Source organism: Octodon degus, unplaced genomic scaffold (genome assembly GCF_000260255.1).
Source record: "Octodon degus isolate 3935 unplaced genomic scaffold, OctDeg1.0 scaffold00007, whole genome shotgun sequence".
NCBI classification, from domain to species: domain Eukaryota; kingdom Metazoa; phylum Chordata; class Mammalia; order Rodentia; family Octodontidae; genus Octodon; species Octodon degus.
In genome coordinates, this window is record NW_004524583.1 from 21,715,125 (window position 1) to 21,738,573 (window position 23,449).

Sequence of the window (23,449 nt, forward strand, 5' to 3'; positions counted from 1 at the left end):
GGTTTGGCTTAAAAAAGACAAGCCACATATGACAAAACAACATGGGCCATGAAAACAGATCTCTCCCTGGAAATTGGACCCCTTTGGAACTAATTCTACCAACCTCCAGGAAACCTTTCCCATTCAGTGAACATCTTTTACAAAGCAGAGACCTAGTTCAAAATTCAAAGAGTAGGCAGAAGACAACCTACGACCTCTCACCTACAACCCCACTCACCATCTGTGCCATTTCTGAAGTGACATCCCTTGTTACTTGCCCAGTGCTGAGTCAGGCTCCACATCTCCCACTGTGAAGCAACCGGATGAAGCGCTTTTGGGGAATCCTGCCTGAGGGAGGTGCTGTGTGATGGATCAAGACTGCTCTGAGTCACCTCTAGGGAGGGAAGATGTTTCAGATCCCACCCTCGCCAGGCAACAGAGGTGACTCTTCCTGTGCTTATAGCTAGACATGGAGCAATTTTGGTTTTTCTCAAGTCCAGTTTCCTAAAAGCTGAGCCTAAACATCTGCGTGGCTTCGTCTGAGGCTTTTGGTTCCTGTAAGGCAAATCCGCCCTAACTTGTGTGGCGAGAAAATTGAGGTCCAAGAGACAGGCTTAACCTCAGTTCTAAGGCCAAGCGACCAAGCCCTCTCTCCGGCTGGCCCTTGCTCCTCTCTTCTGTCTCTGACTCAACTAGCCACAAATCCAAGTCATTAATGCAGGATGATGAACAACTGGAGGAGTAGAACCAACTCAAAAATCCTTTGTCCCCGTGCCCGCCCAGTGTGAGTTACAGGCACAGAGGTCAGCAGGGCTGGTGCCAGGGAATGGCAGAATCGCTGCCACTGCCTGCCTTGGGTCCATTAATCTGCCACAGCTCTCTGCCCCACCAGACTAGGGCAGCTACTTCCCCAGACCAAACAGGATACAAACATCCCTTGAACAGACAGCATTTGCCAGTAGTAGGCATTCCTTAAAACTGTGCATTACAGATTGGTCTTAGGATTCAAAACTGGCACACAAGGCATGAAAGGAAGTTCGAGACCACGGCCCTGAGTAGATGCTTGTGCCAGGCCAAGGCAGTAGGAGGTACAAGGTGACTCTGTTTAAGGACAGTGACTGCAGCGTGAGGGTTCAAGACCCCAGCCTGCTCGTGTGGTCAACACCAGGCCTCCTGAGCATAGCTGGACCACGCTGGTCTCCTAGAGTCTCTTTCCCAGGAATCACCAACTGAGAGAAAGAGGTTTTAACTAGTATGACTGTGTACAAGGACGGAGCTAACATGAATAAGGAGGCAGAGGCTGCCTCAGTGGTGGGAGCACGTGATATGCCTTGGTACAGCAGAGTAGTGTAAGTCTGGATGGATGGACAGACAGATGGATATAGAGACAGAAAGATGAGTAGGTGGGCGGACAGAAAAGATGTGTGGAGAAACAGAAAGTCAGCCACTAAGAAGAGATCAGGGAAGGGGAGCGAGATGAGAAGAAACCACCCGAGTCCCTCAAGTCTTCTCTCAAGAGTTCCAGCCACTTTCTGCCCTTGGGTTCCGTGAGAGATCTCTTGTCCCTCCAGGTCTTCATTTTGATTCCCTCTCCATCTCTCAGGCTTGGCTAGATTTTTTTTCTGTTGTTACCAGCAAAGTCTTAGCTAAACCACACACCAATGTCTAATGGTTTGTAAGTTTCCTCACTTACAAATTGAGGGTAACAATACAATAATGATCACATGAGGATTAACCAGAAGTGAAGGCTTGCAGCACGTCCAGCCTGAGAAGAATCTCAATAGAGAGAAGTGATTGGCCACACTATGGCGAGGACAGAGCTAAATCTACAAGTCCTGTGCCCAGCACTGAAGTCCCTGCTCCAACCACAGGGGCCACAGTGCGGGATGACAGCCGAGCTCCACAGCAAGGCCGCTCGGAAGCAGAAGCAGCTCCTGCTGTGCTTTATTTTCCCACGCTCAAGATTCACATCTGCAAAATGGGAATGAGATGACCAAACTCACAGGCTTCTGTGGACTACACGAGGACAGCGACAGTTGTGAGCAGCGCCCGGAACGCAGCAAGTGCTCAGAATGCTAGCAAGCACCATCACGATTATCCTGCTCATCACGGCCACTGTGCCACAGCTCTGGCTGCCACAGCTGCCCGCCTGGCCACACCAGGTGCAGGACAGGCCTCCCGGCTGGCGCTGTGGCCCATGTGCAGCGATGTGCCGATGCAGAGGTGGTGCCTCCCGAGCGCCCCCGACAGGCAGACGAAGGCACAGCACACGTGAGCAGCTATAAAACAACCGCTGACTCAGCGGTGCGCCAGCTTCCCAACTCTGCACAAGAGAGCCCGCGAGGTCTGAGGACGGGGAAGCACTCCCAGGCCGGCTGCCAGGTGCACAGCACTGCCATCTGGTGCCACATGCAACCGGTCTTGGCCAGGGCTTTTCTTTCCAAGATGTGATCACTAAGCAAGACACTGCAGAAGTAGGTGACCAAACCAAGGCCTTGGTACCAGAAAGCTTGTGGATTTTCTAACACTGAATGATAATTCATACTCTCTAAGAGCTTCATAATCTTATTATTACTATTACTGCAGAGCAAATGTCGTCTTCTGAGGACCACGACACAGCATTCTCTTTACTATGAGGTTGATTCACAACCAGACTGAGAAAGATTTTTCTGCTTAAAACAAGAATCCACAGTCCTTATGATTTACAGATGTCAGAGTTCCTCTGAAGAAGTTCCCTTCTGGAAACGAGGACAGTAAGAAACAGTCAGGATACTCGGGATTATGGGGGGATGGAGATTACCTTGGAGAATACAATTCACAGAACAGGAATAATGTAGTTATGAATAATTTAGCTATTGGTGTAAGGCAATGTTGCGCTGAGAGGCAAGTCTATATCTGTCCAAATTCTAAGAACTGCTGTAGAAGGCCTCTGTGCCCACAGCAATCCCCTCCCCCACGACAAGTTGTGTGACACCAGCACATATGGGCAAGGAGAGGGAAGTCTCCAGCAACCGACAGCACTGTGCTGAATTTCACCTGCGTGTCACTGCTTTCGTGTTTTTCTTTACTGAAGTTGTCCGGAGGGTGAACGGGAAGTTCAGATCAACAGGAAGCAGGGACTGACGTCAAAGAGGTCACAGTGGAAAAGCACCCTTGTGAGGAAATCTGACTGCACCACGACTCAGCTGGCAGCCACTCGAATGTAACCACATTAAGAATGATTACAAAGGCTTAAAGGAGGAAACAACAAGCGAGAGAGGGTAAAATGGCTTCATTTCTTTAAAAGCTTCTTATTCTGCACAGCCCAGAAGATGTCAGGAGTTAATTCGGTCACCTAGCAACCCCCTCTGTGAAGCCCTGGGGCCAGACGCATCCTGTCTGAGTACAGAGGCCTGTCTCTGGAAGGTGAGGTATAGCTTCAATATAACTAACCCCTAGGAACTGCAGTGCAAACTGGAGGGGGGCTCTGGTCTCTTCAGAGATCAAGTGCTTTCCTGGATGCACTGACATCATCTTTTTTTTTTTTTTTAAAGAAAAATCAACAAGATTTACTGGCATTTATACCAGACTGTGGACACGAACTAGAGTTGAATATACTGTCAAGCATCCACTCAACAGTAAACAAGATCAAGGACACAGGACAGTCCCCTCTTCCTCAGGAAACCTCCTTTAGTGTGTCTGGTCCACACACATCTTTCCCAGCATCTATTTCGGGATTTGGTCCTTTTCCATGGAGGGGCTGAAGTCTTCTATGTCAAAGCAAGGGTGCTGAGTGATGTACAGGGTCTGTAACAGCACCAAGCATCATGACGGGGTCATGGTAGGAATAGTGACGCTTATGGAACTAACTAGAAAGACATCACTTTTGTTTCCCGACCAGATTTAAACTAGAACTTTAGTGCCAGCCCTGCACCACTGGGCACGGTGGCGCACACGCAGGTAATCCCAGCACTTGGGAGGCTGAAAACAGGACGATCACTATGAGTCCAATCAACGTAGTGAGACCCTGTGGACCCTGTACTAAATACATTTTTTTTTAAAGTTATACTATAAACCGTCCAGATTAGTTGTGCTCAACCACTTTATGTAAGTAGAGTACAAAGAAGTGACACCCTTGTGCAGCTAGAGCAGTTCGTGGGAGAGCTACGGAAGAACCAGGTCTGCTGCTGCTTTGTCCTTCACAGAGTTTTGAGAATTCTGTTTGTTGGAGTGCTTAGCTGTCCATAGTAAAACTGAAGGAAAACTTTTGTTTTCAAGGAAAATAATTCACACATAAACCTGACAACCAGAGATAAAAGCCTAAAGACAAAGGGAAACAAACTATGTGTGGCTTTTAGCTTCCCAAGAACTGGAGAGTTAAGAGAAGATCGGCAATTTACAAGGTAATTTTAACTAGATTTAACTTCCTTGTAAGGACTAGGTTATACTTAGCACTGTGAAGACTGGTACCAGTTCTGGCCTGTTCGGAACCAGGCTGTTCAGCAGGAGGTGAGTGGCAGAGTGGGGGACACTGGGCCTGTGTTTGCAGCAGCGCCTCCTGCCATGTCAGGGGCAATGTTAGTGAGTCCTGCTAAGAGCCAGACACAGGAGGGACCTGAGCTGAACACTTCTCTGAGTCATCCCCAAACCATCTCCCCATCGGTGGAAAAATAGTCTCCCATGAAACAGTCCCTGACACCAACCAAGGGACCACCACGCTACAGCACGTTTAAGGGAAAATGAGAAAAGAAAACATATTTTGGTGTGGGGAGACAGCTCAGTGGCCTAAGCACATGCCTGGCAAGTGCAAGGACCTGAGTTCGATCCCCAGCACCACATGCCATGCTGGCCCTGCATCAAGCTGGCCACCGAGACCAGGCTCTCCCCTCTCAGCTCTATAAACATGCACTACAGGGTTTTATATCACAGTTTTTGTAAAGCAAGAGGACACTGATGACATGGAAACCTAATTCCCACACAAGGTGAATTTCTGGGCCTCTTACAGCTGGCTTTTCCCCAGGATGAGCTCATTATGTTCTCTTCTCCCAGGACCCCACACTCCTCCTAAGAAGTCTCACTGAGTGCACCTCCTTAATGTTTCTCAGACTCCACTCCTGTGACTACTGCTTGGGGCAGACGCTCGATGGCCACCTGTTGAGCCTGAACTCCAGGGCCATCCCTCCTCCCCACACTGACCACAACCCAAGAGAGACTTCTAAGTCTCACGCAAATCTTACATTGCTCCCTGAAATGAGTCTTCTGCCAGCTCCTTACACCTCCATGACTGAGTCTAAGCTCCTCAGCAAAACACAGCAGGCCCCTTAGGACTTGGCTTGTCACTCCCCATGTTTTCTCTTACAATTCTCTGACATCCAGCCCTTTGAGATTTCCTGGAGGCATCACACAATTTTAAGCTTTGGTGACTCTGTATTGCTGTCACCTTGGCCTGGGAAGGCATCCGTTCCTATGACTGTACAGCTTCCTTTTTTTTTGCCCCCAGTACGGGGGATGGAACTTGGAACCTTGTGCTTGCCAAGCAGGTGCTTATGCCACTGAGCTATCTCCCCGGCCCTCTTCCATTCATTCTTAAAAACAAAGCTGAGAGACCCCCTTCCTCTGGGAAGCCTATCCAGTCTCCCCAAGGACCTATGACAGCTTTCTTCGCTGTTTCACATGGTGCTATAATGACTGTTGGCTTAGGCAACCAAAGGGCAGGGCAATCTTTCGTTTTTCCTTATGTTTTCAGTCCCTGGCACATCATGTGTGTCCTATAAACTCTGACTGAATCAGATTAAAAATGCAAGTAAGTTCAAAAATACCACTCTTAGCCCTGTGATGGCTAAGGGCTCCTTTCAATTTTTATTTATTTTTTAAAATTTAGTATAGGGACTACAGGGTCTCACTACGTAGATTGGACTCACAGTGATTCTGTTTATAGCCTCCCAAGTGCTGAGATTACAGGCGTGCACCACTACGCCCAGGTCTCAATCCCTATCTCAGTGTGTCCTGGGGGCGGGGCCGGCACAGCATACAGGACATCCCCGGCCACTGCACTCTGCCTAAGCAGGTGCTTTACAATCCGCTGAGCTATCTGGCTGGCCCTCCTTTCAATGTTTAAAAACCCACTTTTGAAGATAACATTGAAAGTATTTCAAGTTGAACATTTCTGTATGCAGAAAATGAAAGAAAGAGAACAGCAAGGCTGCTTCTCCACAAAGCACACTCACACTGCTTAGGAGCGCGTGCTTCCACACCTGTTGAGGGAGGTTTCTTAAAGCACTGCTTATCTTTTTGTAAAATCCAGCCAGGAGTAGGACACTGAGGTGGGTGTGACAGTCTCACAACTGTGACCTCTTGGGGGAAGAGAATGATTTTCATAAAATGCTGTTGATTTGAGGCCTTGTTGGGAAAGGGAAAGGGTAAGGATGAAATGCCCGAACAAGAGAAGCTGCATAGGTATACTGCATAGTTTTTTAAGCTAATCCACTTTAAATGCACACTTGGTGAGTTCATCGTTGGCGCCCTGGTGCCTCGGGCCTGGCGACCTTGCCTTCCCGCGCAGCAGGCGCAGCACCGAGGATGCCAGCAGCGCCTGGGCCGGCCTCACCCTGCAGGTGCCACGGGGCAGCCACTGCCAGTAGCAATGGGAACCGTGCCCTTCTCCAAACTCAGCAGAAAGGATAATGCTTAAATTTTTCAAGGATTTGACACACTTTGTCACGGTCCCTGTAAAAAACAAAGGTGAGCTTTCGACCTCTTGATTTCTAGCCTGAAGCACAGGTCGCCTGACAGTCACCAAAGGCTGCAGTGTTCAGCCAGGGGAGCTTCTTCCCCCGAGGAAACATCTGATGATGTCTGAAGACATGTTCGGTCATTGCACTGGGGAGACATGATACTGGCATCTACTGAGTGGAGGCCAAGGATGCCACTCAACATCCTAAAGAGGGCCAGGATGCATGGGGCCCCGAGTTCACTCCCCCGTATCACCCCAAATCTTACAGTGAACAGCCCCTGCCCCCAACTAAGAAAGAGAGGCTAGTGGTGGGCAAATAACATTGCACTACACAAATATGGGATATTTTATCGCAAAGAATGACGAGTCACAAGGTTACAAGACTATCTGACCCACTGGTGAGGGCCAAGGTGGTGAGAGTGAAGCTCGGAGCAAAGCAAATGCAGCACAGCTCTCTCCCAAAGCCACAGAGGGCGAGAAATCAAGCAGCTGTGTGGCCCTGCGGACACTGCAGACTTCCACAAGAGGAGCTCGAACCTCCTCCAGGTCAGCTCTGCCTGGTCTGCTCCCTCTCTTTCCTATGTCTAACTCACGTGATCCTTTGCTGGTAAACAGACATCAGTGCAGATGGGTGAGGCTTGCTGCAGGCCCAGATGGTCCCTGTGTCACTTTTCCCTAGAGAAAATCCAGGCGCTGTGATTCTGTGTTCCCTCGGGAATGGGGAGAGAGAAGAGTGGGAACAGAGCCAGGACTGCTTCCCATGGTCCACTGCACAGAAGTGGAGAACCACGTCTGGGGTGCAGGGGTGGGGTAGTCTGGCTAGAAGGGCTCTCCTCTTTTGTTTTGATGAGGAATTAAATATCACTTCAGTTTAATGTCTAAAGTGTCATCCAGACGAGAGTGAAGTGAGCCTCTGGGAAGAGTCCCAACCTCCCCTGTAACGCCTCAGCGATCAAGTACAGCAGATCATAAGAGGGCAGGAGCGGGCTCAGAATGGAGCGGGCTCTTCTGCTGGACGAAAACACTGGACACCAGAAGCATCCCACAGCGGGGAAACAGGAGCTCCCAAGGGCAGCCCAGGGAGGGAGAACAGGCATCCTGCAGCCCTCCAGCAGAAAGAGGCAGGTCGACAGGCAGGTGAGGCCGGGCAGAAGGCAAAGAACAGAAGGAGTTGGGCTCGATGGCATGTGGCCTGGCAGCGGGGAGGGGGTGGTCAGGGTGTCCTTGCAGCCGGCAGCAGGGCCCAGTGGTGAGCAGACCAGTGCACCCAGCAGGGCAGGAGAGGTCATGTGGGTAGCATGTGAGTGAGGGCAGCGACAGGGGTGACCCCTCTTCCTGTCCCACCCCTGCTAGAGCAAAGGAACCCAGGAGCGAGCACAGACAGTGCCAAAGGCTTGAGCTGCTCCCCACATACAACGTTATCATGACTCAAACTCACTGCCCCTTCACAAAAATACGAGTGCCCTTCCTGGCACCTGCAGCTTCAAGTCCCCTGGGCTGCCATTGGGGCAGACAGCTGCTCTGGGCCTGTCCTAAGTGGAAATCCAGCAACTGTCACGAGGGTCAATTCCGCAGAAGGTCACTCACTGCCTACGTCTACCTGGAGCAGTCTGTTCAGCAACTTCAGCCCCATAAAAGGTTCCAAGAAAGGATCACCTACACAAGCACAGAGTCTCCTCTGCCTGTTCACTGCCGTGTCCTCAGGTCTGAAGTCTGGCTGCACCTGGCAGGCCCCCACGCCCGGGCACGGAGTGAACTTTCCCCGCACCCTGTAGCAAGCAAACCTGCAGAACCAATGCTCTGCGCCTCCGTGGACGAGCTGCTGTGCCCGCCAGAGCTGCTGGACAGTTTTGAGGCCTGGAAGAAAGGACATGACCAGGTTCGCCCCGGGGAGAAAGCCAGCAAGGAGAGCTCAAGGGTATCCAGACGAGAACATGTTCTAGCCTCTGGTTTCTATCCCAGGTGGGCAGGTTTCCACATGCTGGATCCTATCTCCTGGGCGCTGTGGACTTGGCCAGCCACTCATGGGCATAGCTTTAGGTCCTGCAAGATAGCCGGTGAGTCCAGGCAGGGGACTGCTGGCTTCCTGGGAAAGGGCATGCAGGTGGAGCTGAGACACCGCAGATGGTAGTTTTGGTCTCATGGCCACATTGGTTGTGCTTCAGTGTAAAGACTGGCAGCCATGCAGCGAGTGCTTCCCCAGAATCCAGGGCTCATTTCCACATCCTTCTCCTGTGACTCACTACACGGGATCCATGGCACCTGCTACTGCATGGGCCTTGGTATTCTGCTGCCTACCAGGCCAAAGGAGAGCAAAACCATCTCCTTTAGCTGGCACTCGGTGTGTTCTGGTGTGGACTGGCTTTTCATTCAATTCTGAGAGAAAGCACGCTTCTTCCTCACCCATGAGCCCGACACTCAGCGTGTCCACAAGGTGCTGCTGAGCACAGAACACCTCTAATGTGTTGCGTCACAGGTTCTCAACTATGAGCAGGGCAAACCATAACCAACCACTCACCACACCCAAAAGCTTTCAGTCATAGCACACAGGCCCACGTCCGGCCCTGGCAGGGTGTGACTTGCATCAAAGGTACATACCGACTCCACAGACCATCATATCCAACAGAGAGTGGAGGGTCAGATGACAAGGGCCAGCAACAAAGCCAGTTACAACTGGACAACTGCACAACCAGCCCTTTGAGCTCTCAGGCCACACCTAGTACTTTGCCAGTCCTAGCCAAAGAGATGGAGCCAAAGGAGCAACGTGAACTTTGGGTTTTCTTTTCCTTATTCATTTGTGTGGCTCCAATTAGTCAGAGAAATCCCAGGCCTGGTAGCCAGGGGACAGAGCAAAGGTCCCGAGTCAACGCCACCCCTCTAATCCTCAGCCTGGAGATGGTCACGGGGTTCTTCAGCGAAGAAGGCAGGTCAAAATATGTGCTTGCTGTCCGAGATCTGGTCTGACGGTGGGTATCTACCTGCAGTTAGTGACCTAACAGAAAGACGGCACACTGTTAACAGGTTGAGAACATGCAGAGGCAGGAAGCACATGTTCTGGCTCATTTTCTATGTTGATCCGAGCCAAAGGCAAACTACAACAAATGACCCATCAGCAGACTCAGTCGCAATCACAGCAATTGCCCTGCTAAGGGAAAAAATCCTTGAGTGCTTCCCGAAAGGCCCAAACCACAGATGGTGAAAGCCTGTCTTTATTCCTGACTACTGACCCTGGCCTTCTCAGCTGCACAGATTACAAAAACAAGAAAAGTCTTGGTTGTGGCATAAAGCAAAGAGTATATGAAAACTAAACCAGATGGTGTAAGCAAGAACCCACATGCGGGCCCTGGCTCTGGACCCCTGCGTCCAGACCACTACACTCAGGCTGCAAGCGTCTACATCCTCTCCAACCAATATAGGCACGAAACAAGATACTTCATTCTACAGATTGTTATGAAGCAGCAGCGCTCTGTTTCAGAGACACAGATGAGAGTGGGCACACTCGGACACGCAGCAGGCTGTCCGCGATACCCCCTCCTCCGCCTGTCCCTTCTGCACAGCTGGCCCCACTCAGGCCCCAGGAGGACCCAGCTCTGCTGTATGGCTGCTGTCTGCACAGGGGTCTGCCTTCGAGTCCCTGGCCTGTATCTGCCTTCTCTGCTCCTCACCCACACGCACAGGGCATCTTCCCGGCCCAGGACAGCACAGAGACACAGGGAACCACGGGGCACTGCTGCTGCAGGGCCAGGTCTGACTCCATCTCCTGCAGTGACTCAAGGCACAGCAGGCCTGGGTGTGCTGCTCAGTGCCCTGAGATCAGGGGACGAGAAAAGCCAGCAGGCTGAGGCCAGAGTTAGAACCCGGAGCTCTATGGTGCTGCACCCTGAAAATTGCTTAACAACCAATTCCAGAGCCACAGGGCACTGGCACTGCCCATCTCTCTTCTCCTCTCTCTCTCTTGCCCTTGTTCTCTCCCTCCTCCCTCCTCCCATCTCTGTCATCTGCCTGTCTGTCTGTCTGTCTGTCTGTCTCTTTCTCTCTCTCTCTCTGAATATTCAAGAAAACGAAGAAAATACAGAGAAAAGAACATTCCCTTGTACCGTCATTACAGGTGCTTTTCCCCACATATGGGAAGTCATATGTGAAATCACACATACACACACATACACACACACTGATGTCACAAGACTGTAGCCTCCAAATTTCACAGCTAGGCTTTCACCTGCCAGAGGTTCCACCTCACAGGCTGGGCCCCAGGTCCCCCATCAGCAGCCTGGGGATCCCAAGGAAGGAACCAGCAACAGGACCAGCAAGAGCTCTGGGCTCTGCATCCTGCACTGGAGGGCTGTGTGTTCTGAAGCCCACCTCAATGCCGCAGAGGCCACAGGCATGCGGGCAAGACCCCAGGGATGAGCACCTGGCCCAGCTCTGGCCTGAGCCTGGCCCTGCCGGAAAGAGGCAGTGGGCTCCTGCTCATGTTTCCCAAGTGGAGCCTTGACTCCCATAAACTGGGTCTATGAACAAAGGCATCTGACCAGTACTTACCTTGCCACTCCCCTTCCTGTGTCTTCTGGTCTTTGCTCCTCCTTCCTTCCTCTCCCTCTATGTCTGTCCCAACCTCCCCCACCCCCAGCACTCAGCTGAGACCCCAGAGGAGAAGCCAGGGGAGAGCAGACCTCTGACCCCAGCAGCAGAGAACCAGATTCGAGCCCCAGCTGCCAGGAGGCTCATTGCTGGCGGTCACTGACGAAGACAGAGAGCAGAAGCGAATTCAGCTTGCAGAGTAGAGCAGGCAGCCTCTATGCAATCTGAGTCCAGGGTCCTGAGACCCCAAGTGCCCTCCCTGGCTTAATAGACTTATTCTTCCCATCCACCTTGTTAAGGAAACATAAACCCAATGACGAAATCTGATAAACAGAAAAGAGAAAAAACTCATCCATAATTCCATTCCCTACTATCTCTTTCTTCCTCTCCTCTCTCTGCCCATCCATCCTAGGGTTAGGGAGCAAATCTAGGACCCTGCACACACTAGCCACACTACCCCTGGGCTACACCCCAACCCCAGTATACTATTTAACGACACTCTATTGCTATTGCTGAATGTTGAATTTGTTCCTAACATTTCCCCCTTATAAATCATACACTCAAACCAAAGCACCTTTGACAGAACAGTGCCAGAGGTGTCACACAACCTGGTTTCAAAATCTACTATAAAGCTACAATTAACAAAACTGCATAACACTGGCATGAAAACAGACACAAAGACCAATGGAGCAGAACCCTGGGTGTGGAAATAAATGCACATATTTATGACCAACTGATTTTCAACCAAATGGCAAGAGTCACAGAATGGGGAAGGACAGGCTCTTCAGTAAGTGGCATTTCTACAAGGAAACACTTGAAACTAGATCTTTGTCTCATACCAGACACAAACATCAACTTGACATGATAACATAGGACTTGAAGCTGTACAATTACTGAAGGAAAACACAGGAGGAAAGCTCCATGGTACTGGCTCAGCAGTTCCCTTTTGAATGCAACCCTCAGCAACAAAAACAACAACAACAAAAAGATAAATGAGATTGTACCAAAGGAAAAGTTTTGCACAACAAAGAAGCACAGCAAGGAAAAAAACACCTGTGGAACAGGAGACAATAATCGCAAGCCACGTATCTGATCATAGGTTAATACCCAAAATACCTCATACTGAGCAACCTCTTTGAAGATAATTATCCACAGTATAATAACTATTGTTATTCTCTTATTTGGTTATGAACTTTTTTTCACAAAGTAAGAAAAGCAGCTCAATTCAATTGTAAGAAAATTACAATTAAAAAAAAAAAGAGGCAAAGAATCTGAGTAGACATTTCTTAGAAGATGACAACCTATCAAGAGGAGCTGGGCATATGGTCCACTTTTGTAATCCCAGCACTCCAGGAGACTGGGGCAGGAGGATTACACATTTGAGCCCAGGTTAGGCAACCTAGTGAGTGAGTGAAATCCTATCTCAAAAATAAATCAATAACTCAATGAATGATCTGGGGGTGCAGTTCAGTGCAAAGACCCTGAGTTCAATCCCCAGTACTACCAAAAAAAAAAAAAAAAAAAAAAAAACCCAAAAAAAGGTCCAGGAAAAAATATTCAAGATTAGCTATCACAGAAGAGTACATTAAAACCATGAGATGTCACCTCACATCTGTCAGAATCTGTCACCTATCTGTCATACCTGTCAAGTGCTTGCAATGAGACGGAGAGAAGGGAGACCTGGACACTGCTGGGGGGAATACCAATGAGTAGAGCCAGGTGAGCCAACCAGTACAGGGACCCTAAGAAATCCAAACTGACGCTACCTCGTGGTGCGGCGGCTTCAGCGCTGGGGACACACCCACAAGATGAAAACAGTACACTGAAGAGACAGCTACAGTACGTGGTAGCAGCACTAATAATGTGGATAAATGTGCATAGAAAGCATAGAATCTATTTATAAGGAGATACCAGGCCTTTTGATAAAAGGAAATGTCACAGTTTGCGATACCACAGACAAAACTGGAGAACGTAACCACCCCTGAAATAAGCTCAATATCGGACGATCTCTTAATAGGTGGAATCAAAGAGTCCAGCTCACAGAAGCAGAGCAGGATGGTAGTTACCAGGGGCTATGAGTGGGAGGGCTGGGGGAAGCAGTCAAATAAACAAGCACATAAACAACGCATTGACACCTACGCATCTGCATGTATGACGGCTCCTACAGCTCATACTGTTTCTATAGGCTGGACCAGCAGAAATTAAAAACAAACCAAAAACCAGACCACACATTTTATGAGTCTTAAAATGATCAAATCATTCACAAAACCTTAGAACTTGCGATGCCATTAGAAATGCCTAAGAGCGCCGACTTAACAATACAACTGCAAGCAATGTGTGTTATTAGGGGACAATGTATGGGTTTCTGAACTTGTACAGAAACTTGAGAAATCATCCAGTATTTCAAAGCTGCTTATTATTTTCTTTCTGCCAAGAACAACAGGGTCTCCAAAACTCCCATTCTGTGGGTGTTCGCGTTATCTCCACGGGGGTCTGTGCTGGGTGCTGGGAAGCCCCCCCCCCCCACGGGGAAGCTGACCAGGGAGGGAGGGGACTGGCACTGTGAGGGCTCGGCTCACTTCTGAGTGCAGCGGCGCGGCACGCCGAGCTCCAGCATCCTCTCACACCCTCCTCCCAGCAATGTTGCTTTCATCTTCATAATGAGGATGGTAAATCTCCAAGGAATCTGAGCGCAGATTCGAGCCATTCGAGACATTTGGATGCAAAGGAAAAGCTAGAAAAGAACTCCGGGCTTCTGCTGCCTCCCTTGCAGCAGGCTGCAGGGGGTCAGGGCAGCGGGTGGTGCCTGGGCACTGCTAGCAGACCACCTCCACGTGGCAGAGGGCCACGTGCGCCTGTGGGTCAGAACAGTGCGTCTACACCCGCACCTGGCCTCCACCACGCATGGTCCAAGCAGGCCGCAGCGAGGGCCCCTCTCTGGCTGCAGTGATGTGGTTCCCAGGGCAGGCCATGAGGGCCGTCATTCCTACACACACCATGACCCCTGGGACAGCCGGGCCTCCCCTGGACTCGCTGCTACGTTCTCCAGGGCACACAGCTGGCGGCTGGCATCACACCGTCCGCAGCGCCCTGAGCGCCGCGGTCCGTGGAACCAGGTAGCCACAGCCTTGGTGTTGCTATCGGTTCTCCCAGCAACTAACACATTCTGGCTTTTAGAGCTCGTTTTCTGACAGTGAGCTGGGCCGGTCACTGGGCGTCTCTTGCAGACGGAGGCACGGTGAGCACCTGCCTTTTACACTGTGGAGTCTGGCACAAGCCTGAGAGAAACGGCAAAATGAAAACTGCCCGCCTCTATTTTGTCATGAGAAAACTGCAGTTCATTCTTTCAAGCTGGTTCCCATCGCTTCATTTATCCTCCAGACTAAGGCAGGGAAGGATTCCCTCTATCCTTTGTTTCAGAGACATGCACCATAATACACACATTTTAACCCCCAGTGGTAGTTCCGTGTGTTACTTCTCATTGCAAGATCAAAATCACTTTGCAGCCAACACTGCCACCTTGTGGCCAAGCATCAAACTTCCAATAGAATAAGCCGCTTCTGCGTTGGTGGAGGCTCCAGCCCCCCAACGGCTGGGAATCCCAGGAGGGCCTAAAACTGTAGCACCTCGCACAACACATCTATGTTCCTGGAAAATGATGCATCCCCTATTCTACAGTCACTGGGCTCCTGGACTGTTCCAGGATGACTTCTTGTTTTTAGTCACACCGTGACAATTCTTGGTGAGAATTTTGACTGCTTATACAGAATCGCAGGGATTTCACTTTTTCAAGCAAAATGCCTTTGGGTTCAATCTGAGACACTTCTTTATTGCCCCACCAGTAGTAGCCTGGAACAAAAACTGCTGTATGGCCAGACTACAATCATTCAATTCCACTTGGCCTGACCTATGGTCCTAAGAAACCACCTCAGTTTTGGCTCAGGCCCTCAGGAGGCCCTCAGGAGGCGGTGTGGCAGGCACCCAGCCCCGTAGCTTGATTCATGGATTCACAGTGGCACCAGGAGGAAGGAGCCTGAAGTGCAGGCAGTGGCCGGCAGCACCTCCCAGCCATCCTTCTCAGGCCCTCGGCTGTAACCCACTCCTCTTCCAGAGTACAGCTGGACAAAAGGCTCAAGGGGCCGCGGTAGAGCTGCACAGTGGCCAGGTGTGGACACACCAAAATAGCCCACGAAATAGTGTGGAGGACAGTGACAAGCAGAGCTCTTAAAGAACCAAGAACCACAGACTTGGGGTGAGGCGGTGGCAAACCACAGACTCCAGGCCATCGGTAGCATGGAGGATCATGGAGCAGGAGGTGTAGTCTTGCAGAGCCCAGGCCACAAGGACAGGGAGCAGCTGCCTCCCCAGACTCTGCAACCCCAGCATGAGAGTCCAGGCTACGCCACCCTCCTGTCTCCAGCTTCCTGCCTTCTACCTCCAGCTGTCCTCCAACCCTACACACACCGCTCTGAATCAAAAGCGTTGACACATATCCTGTGGCCACGCACTACCAATAACCTAACAACATTGGCACACGCTGCAAAGATAAAGTACAGAGGGCTCGTTGCAGCACGGACTGAAATAAAAGACCAGGCACACTGAACATACAGCAATAGAGAACCGGTAGAATGAATTGTTAATTTGCTCTTTAAAAGGAATACTGTGCAGTCACTAAAATGCATCAGCTAGCTTTCCAAAAATCCACTCAATCTCCAAAATACACTATTTTTTAAGTTAGGGATACAATCAGTCAAAATATATTACTATTTGTGTTTTTAAAGCAAAATATGTGTGCATATATATGGTTTGCATGTGTGCTTTATGTATAAAAATTTATCTGAAAGGCTACACATGAAACCAGTAACAACTGCTTCCTTTAGACAAAGGATACAGGTAGCTGGGTGATTCTTACAGCACACAGCGAAAGACAGCGCTGCGCCTTTATTCATACCTAACGTCCTGTCTGCTCCAGATCTGTGTGAGGGCGACTTCCCCTTCTTGCTCTTCACCTACCTAATTCTAGCTCATGTTCTCTGTAGAGCATAGCTGCTACTTTCCCTAGAAATGTGCCGCGGCCTCCCTAACCAGTAGGATCCACTCCCACTCGCAACGCTTTCCTGATGGAATCTCAGCCAAGGCATGGGCCCAGGACCCTCTGGGCCAAGGAAACCCTGGCTCAGCTGCTGCCATCGTGGAGCCTTTTCCAGGGGCACTTCTTCTCTCCTTTAGGCCAATCCTAAACAGGCAGGACAGCGCCCCGGCCGAGGATGGGCCGGGCCTGCCATAAGCCCGTCCCGGCACAGCTGACCGTGGGTAGGTACTTCCCTTCCAGCCTCCTTTGCTGCTAAAAGAAGCTGACCTAAGTCTAAGAAAAATCTAGGGCAGACAAAGGAGAGCGGCCCTCTGCCCGCTGCTCCGCACATGCTGCCTTCAATGCCATCATGTGAAGGTTTGCTACCTAGAGACACAACAAATGACCTGACACGCAAGACTGACACCTCTAGTGTCACTGGGCTACAAGTCCAATACTGGCCCTGTCTCCACGGAACTTATTGTGTGACACAACAAGAACAAGCTAAACCCACCCTGTTTATTATTCCCACACTGTTGGCTGGGTTCCCCTTACCTGCAGCCCAAAACACCTCTAAGGGCTTCTGCAACGGCTCTGCTCAGCCCACGCTACCGAGCCAAAGGTCTTCTGAGCCTGGGAGCAACGCAGCCAGGTGGCCTTTCGACATCCTCTCAGACTGTCTTCCTGAGCCTGAGCTGGGGTCCAAAGCAGTCCGAAGTTTAGGAGCAGAACCATGGCCAAATCCAACAAGACCACTGGCCCACGACACTTGCTCCAGGCCCTGACTTCTGTGACCAGCATTCTGCTTGGGAAGACTCAAAGACCTTTTCCTTCCCAGGCCTCGTAACCTCGTGGTGATTCTTCTACCAGACGGCATGGTGTGTGTGTGTGTGGGGGGTGTGAATCCTTCAGTTCATATTTTTCTCAGAGGCCAATCGCCCCCCAAGAGCCAGCCTTGGGAGCCCCACCCGAGAAATCCTCTGACCCTCAGCTTTACGACATCTTCGGCACCTGGGCTCAGCTCCACCATAAAAGTGGCCATCACCGCGACTCTCGCTTACCGGGGTCTGAAAGCAGCAGAACAGCTGGGTGAGGAAGGGGTGGTTGCGGGCCAAGGACAGGATCCTCTTCTCCGTCATGGTGCACTCCACGTCGTCATCCTGCAGGATCACGTCCTTCTTGAGCACCTTCACAGCGTAGAGCTCGCCCGTTTCCTTTATCCTTGCGAGCATCACCTAGGGCGGGATGAGAGAGAGCAGGAGAGGAGCCTCTGGGGGCCCTAGGCGGCGGGCACACCTGAGAAGCGTGGCGGACACATATGCGCGCGCACACACACCCCAAAGCGGGGTGAGACCACCGTTGCAGCCCAGACTCACCTTCCCAAAGCTGCCCTTCCCTAGCACCCGGATGAACTCGAAGTCGTCGATGCCCAGTCTGTTGGAAGAATTCATCCCAACTCCATTTCCTTCTTTGCTGCTTTCCCTTCCCTGACGTCTTAGGGTCGATCTGGGAACGAGTTTCTGCAAAGAGGAGGAGGAATACGTTGAGTCAGAGGCGGCAGTGCAGCCACACAGCACGGGCAGGGAGGAGACCTCCTCGGTGGGCGCAGCCTCACCCCAAAGGTGCATTCAGCTTTGTAGACTGCTGGGTTGTACAACCCCAAACTGCCTCAGCATCAGCTCCTCATCCATTCCTACTGCTTGGTGAAAAAGAGCACGTGGTGCCTATTTACACTCAGGAGTACGAGCTGAAGGGGTGCAGCATGGGAATGGCACCCTCCTTCTGTCCCTCTGACTACTTTTGCAGTGATTTCCCACAGAGAAACCAGTTCTAAGAGTGTCCCCTAGTGGGCACCTAGTGAAAACGCAGGTTTCAGGTTTGCTCAGAAAATCCAAGTTCCCATTCACAAACAGGATGCAAAATGGGAGCAATGTTCTTTACACAAAAATTTAAATTATGTAAGAAATAAAAATTCAATTAAAAATTGGAAAACTTTCCAAAATCACGAGGGACACATTTTTATATACCTATACTCTTACATGCCTCTTGGTAAAGAAGATAGGCCAAAAACAGGTACATATTAGTAACACAAATTGATATATGCATTTATACTTAATTCGTTAAAAAACACATTAATGCCAGGCTGGTGAGATAGCTCAGCAGACTACACGCCTGCTTAGGCAAGGCAGGGACTGGGGTTTGATCCCTGGCTCCACATGTGCTCCAGCTCTGCCCCCAGGCACACTGAGCCATTGAGGCCAGGCGTGGTGGCCCACGCCTGTCATCCCAGCGCAGGGGAGGCTGAAAACAAGAGGATCACTGAGTCCGAGCTGCATAGTGAGATCCTGCACAAAATACATAAAAAATTAATGCTTTATATTTTTTTAATTTAAGAATTAGTCATGGATATTTTTTCTATCTTTAACTATCTTTTGAGAATGCAAGGTATTTGTTCTGTGTGTGTGTGTACATGCGCCAGCACGGATGGTACAGGGGACAGGGCCCAGGTCTTCACACGTGCCGTGTGAGCGCTCCGTCCTGAGCTGCCCTCCCAGCCTGAGCACAGAAGTTTCAATGGGATCGTGTGGATCATTCTAAAGCCCTTGAGGTTGGAAGCTGCTCAGCAGCTGTTCCGTGCTCTCTGGACAGCGCCAGGAGGCAAGGCCTGAAAACAGTGATGGAGTATGAGGGTGCCAAGGAAGCTCCCTGGGCTCCAAGGCTGTCCATTATCCACCTGGGCCTCCCCTTGGGACAGGGGAGGGAGGTCAGGCAGCTATCCCAGGAGTCACCATGAAGGACAAGTAGGTGTCATCCCTGTAAGCTGCTCAGTCCGGCCCCCAGCCCCGTGGGCACACTCACGCTGCTGTCCTATGGCCCTTGTCCAGTTGCCTAAGACGGTCTCCCGGAGATGCGACCCTTCAGGCCACAGTGTGTTAACTATGAAGGCATCTGATGCAGAGCCAACACGTGCCCTGCAGAGGGCACCACCATATGCCCTCCCAGCACCACAGTGCACAGGGTCGCCAGGCCACACCAGCAGCAAAGTGGCCCTGGGCCTCCCTGTGCTTTCAAGCAGAAGGGGAACTGCTTCTACAGCTGCCCAGCTGAGGACATTTACCACACAAGCTCTCACTAGATAACAGATCAAAAATCGAACGCCCAGGAATTTTTAACCTTTTAGGTTAAAAAAGAAAAAAGCTTCCTGGGCCAACTTCTAAGCAATGTTAGCAACCAACCGTGTAGCACCCTGAAAGTTAAGGATCTTACTTACTTAAACCCGTAATACAGTGATGGCAAGATATAAAAATCCACGCTTTTGTTTTGTTTTGGTTTTCTTGGGACAGGGTCTCGTTATGTAGCGCAGGATGGCCTCAAACTCACTATGATCCTCCTGCCTCAGCCTCCCCAGGGCTGGGATTACAGGCATGTGCCACCATGTCCAGTTTCCTCCAGGGGCTTCAACAGCTCTTCCTCTAAATCTCTCATCACCATTTTTTCAAAGAGAAAATTGGTACCAATTTAAATTTTACTTTTTCTACTCTCTTACTTCCCATGGGTGGATTGAGTAGTGGCTAGAAAATTCTAAACAGTGTTTTTCAATCTTTTCCTTGAACCCATTCTTCTCTTTTTATAGGCTTCAAATTCCCTCTTTTTAATGTTGCAATGTCAAATAAGAGGTAGTTCTGGTTTCCTCGCTCTTAAGTACAGCAACATGAAAGATAAGTGGTCCAAATGACGGGGCACTGGCTATTCTCGACCATCTGTTCCCACTGTATCTGAGAAGCCGGGGCTCAGGCTGAAATCCATAATCTCCCTCTTCAAGAATAACCATCCTAATCACCAGCAATCCCTCTTACCACATAAGCATCTTCCCCACTTACTCTGGAGACAGACAGACATGGACTTCTCCCACACCTCCCTCGACTCAAGAAATACACTGTCAGTACAATGTCCTGGTCTTTTTTTCTTCCCCTTGAATTTTAGGGAAGGGTCTACAGGGTGTTCAGGGTCTCACTACGAGATCGGACTCTTAGTGATCCGCCTGTTTACAGTCTCCCAAGAGCTGGGATTACTAAAGGCATGCACCACCACGCCCCATCTCAATCACCATCTCAGCATGCCCCAGGAGCAGGGCCAGCATTGCAGGCCAGGGATCGAACCTCCTGCCCCTGTGCCTGTTTGCAGGCGCTTTAATCTGTGAGCTATTTGGCCAGCCCTCGTCCCTGGTCTATTAAGTGAGTGTTTCAGTAAAAAGGACATGGAGTGGGTAGAGCTGAACTTGCCAAGCTGCCAAGAGCGCCCCAGTGATTGTACTTCCTTCTTCCTCTGTGCCCCACTCAGTCTCGAGTCCTCCCAGACCACACAGCCATGCAGCATGTCTGCTCCCTGCACTAGGCAGCTACTGGTCAGGAAGGTAGCCATGAAAGCTGGCCTGTGATGCAGCTGAGGCCCTGGCCAACTCCAGGTGAAGACTGGTAGGAGACTGCATGACAAAGTATGTCCAGGCCAAATGACCAACTCCACCCACTCCCGGGAGCCCAGAGGAAGGAACTCCTAACCCCTGCTGAAGCCAAGAGATAAATTCATTATCCATAAACAAAAACTGCAGAACTGCCGCATTCCAGGGAGGTCTTCAAGTTCAGCCTTGCTGGGATGAGAAAGCTGGGCACTGTGGCCCCTGGTCAACTGTCCCGCCCAGGCCTCTGGGTTCTGAGCTTTTCATCAGATTGCACTGACAGGAAGCCAATGAAAAATTACAACAAAAAAGAGAAGAAATCTTCCTCCTGCTTCCTGGTACAGTGTCTTTGTTGGTATCAGAAACACCAAGGGGGCCTCTTGTTCTCTTTTTGGCCTTGCCACAACTGCACGACTTTTAAATTACACTCCATGAAAAAATAAATAAATAAAATAAATTACACTCCATGAGAAGAAGTCAAGTCTCACCGAGCTCGGAGAAATATTTCCGGGCTGGAGGCCCATCCCCGCCAGGGTCTTGGCCAGCTCCACGGCATTCACCCCACAGCTCGGGGCCACGTTGGCTTGACACCGAATATGTACATTCATTTTACAACCTGGAGGGAGGGAAACACAACATGGATACTCAGAAAAGACCCAAGTCAACATGTGCTGCAGCAGAGAAGTTCCATAATCTAAAAAGCTACAACAGAGGAATTATACAGGCTGAACAATATCGTCTCATAAAATTAAACTCGCTTGTAACAATTCTTCACATTTTATCTATGGATTATGATCAAAGGTACAGGGTTTAAATTTTTTTCTAAAAATTATTACAGTAAAAGACACACTGCTGCTGATCTACCCAAAACCACTCTCCCAGCTTTGAACTTACTTATCCCACAGTCCGTGCCACTCTCTAATGTTAATTCTGGAAGTCCTTTCCTGTGAGTGTCTTTGTTGCACTCACGGCTGCCTTATGTCCTGAATCAACTCAACATGTTCACCTTTCATGGTCATTTTGACTTTGGGAATGAGCTGGAAGACACGTGGTCCCAGGCCCGGGGAACAAGGTGGCTGAGGACGCCCTCCCGCCTTTCACTGTGTGACACTCAGCGAGAGCAGGCAGAGAGCTCTGATCACACCCTGTAAAGCCTCTTACAAGACTTCCAGAAGTGCATCAGAAAGGGGCAAGAACAGTGGAAAGAGTGTACTCACAGGGAGCAGTACCTTGAGGGAGATACATGGTGTCTTCCATTATCATAAGCCATATTTAAATCATTTACCATAGATTTTGATCACCCTCGTATTTCTCTTTTGTGTAGAAGCAGAAATCCTAGCACGCTGAAGACGCAGATTTCAAGTACACTTTTTTCATCATGACTTATGAAACGCATTCATCTAAATCACTTGCAGCCGTCATGGCCAACTCCACGGCATGATTCAATATGAAGATTACAATGTTCATCATGGTGACAATTCAGCCAATTAAACAACAAAGACTCCTCCTGTCAACTGACTATTCTTTTTCTCTCAACAATGAAATAAAAGGCAGCAGTCTAAATGCCACAGAAGGATCACAGTTCACGCAGGATGGAAATGTTGTTTTGGACAGCTTTCTTTCTGAGTACTGTTGTGGCTGGGTGGCCCGCAGAGCAGGCAGGCATCCTGTGGGCTGTGGTTCTTGGTGTGTGCAGCCTGTGGTTCTGCTTTGTGGGGGAAGAAAATGCAACCTTTCAAGGCCTGAAGGCCAGGGTGAACGACAGTCAGAAGTTGGCAAAGCAAGTGAAGCGCCATGTGCTCAGGACGCAACTTAGGACCATGAAGGCACCAAGGCTTAGTGCAGAAACAAATCCTGCTACAGATTCCTGGCGCAGGTTCTGCTGTCGGGAGGCAGGGCGGGGGCAACGTGTAACACATTCTTGTTGCATGGAGTCCATCTATCTCTGGAAGCACACATGACCTAGCTTTTGTGGGGTTTCAATGCGTAGAATTTAGGAACCTTTCTTTAAGGAAAAGAACAGCAAACCAAGGGGGAGAGCTCCTGAAGCTTCAGCTTCATTGGCTTCACAGGAAATCTGCCTCTCGGGAAGACCGGCAGAAACACACAGGCTGGTAACGGCCTCTCAAAACAGCCACATGGCCATAAAAGTGAACATCACTGCAGGATGCTACCTACACTTGGGCCTTCGGGGGAGGCAAGAACCACAGCCGAGCCTGGGCATAGCTGTGCACTCCAAAAACCTCACAAAAGCGCACACTGCCATTCGGGATAAAAATCCACGCCAGGTGAGAGCATCCCACTAGCACCAGAGTCTGTACCAAAAGCCCTACAAACAGCACATGAGCTGGCTGCTATTCCAGTTGTATGAAAAAAGAAACAATAAACAGTGTTCTCGAGAGAGACAAAACCTGCTGCTCTGACAGACAGGTGAGTTTCCTTGACAGAAGCAGGCTCTGGAAGCCCAGGCAGCCGAGGGAAGTTGGCTACTTGCACCCATGCTGATCCACCTCCCCTGTCACTCTTCTCATCAGGGACTCACGCATCTGATCAGACTTCAGGTGCGCATCCCAGTGGGAAACTACTTGAGGCCAACAGCTCCCTGACTCCTAAGAGACGGGTCAGCCCTCCCCACCTCAGGCATGACTCT

The 23,449-nt window shown here is 50.2% G+C and overlaps 1 protein-coding gene across 1 annotated transcript in view; it reads right to left on the reverse strand.

Annotated features, from left to right (window-relative positions):
• Prkch (protein kinase C eta) overlaps positions 1-23,449 on the reverse strand; it is a 207,347-nt gene that overhangs the window by 60,176 nt on the left and 123,722 nt on the right. Inside the window, exons 7-9 of the mRNA XM_004624806.3 lie at positions 21,288-21,415; positions 17,720-17,863; positions 17,405-17,578 (exon numbers count right to left, since the gene is read on the reverse strand). Coding sequence (XP_004624863.1) covers positions 17,405-17,578; positions 17,720-17,863; positions 21,288-21,415 — 446 coding nt within the window. The remainder of the gene's footprint in view (positions 1-17,404; positions 17,579-17,719; positions 17,864-21,287; positions 21,416-23,449) is intronic.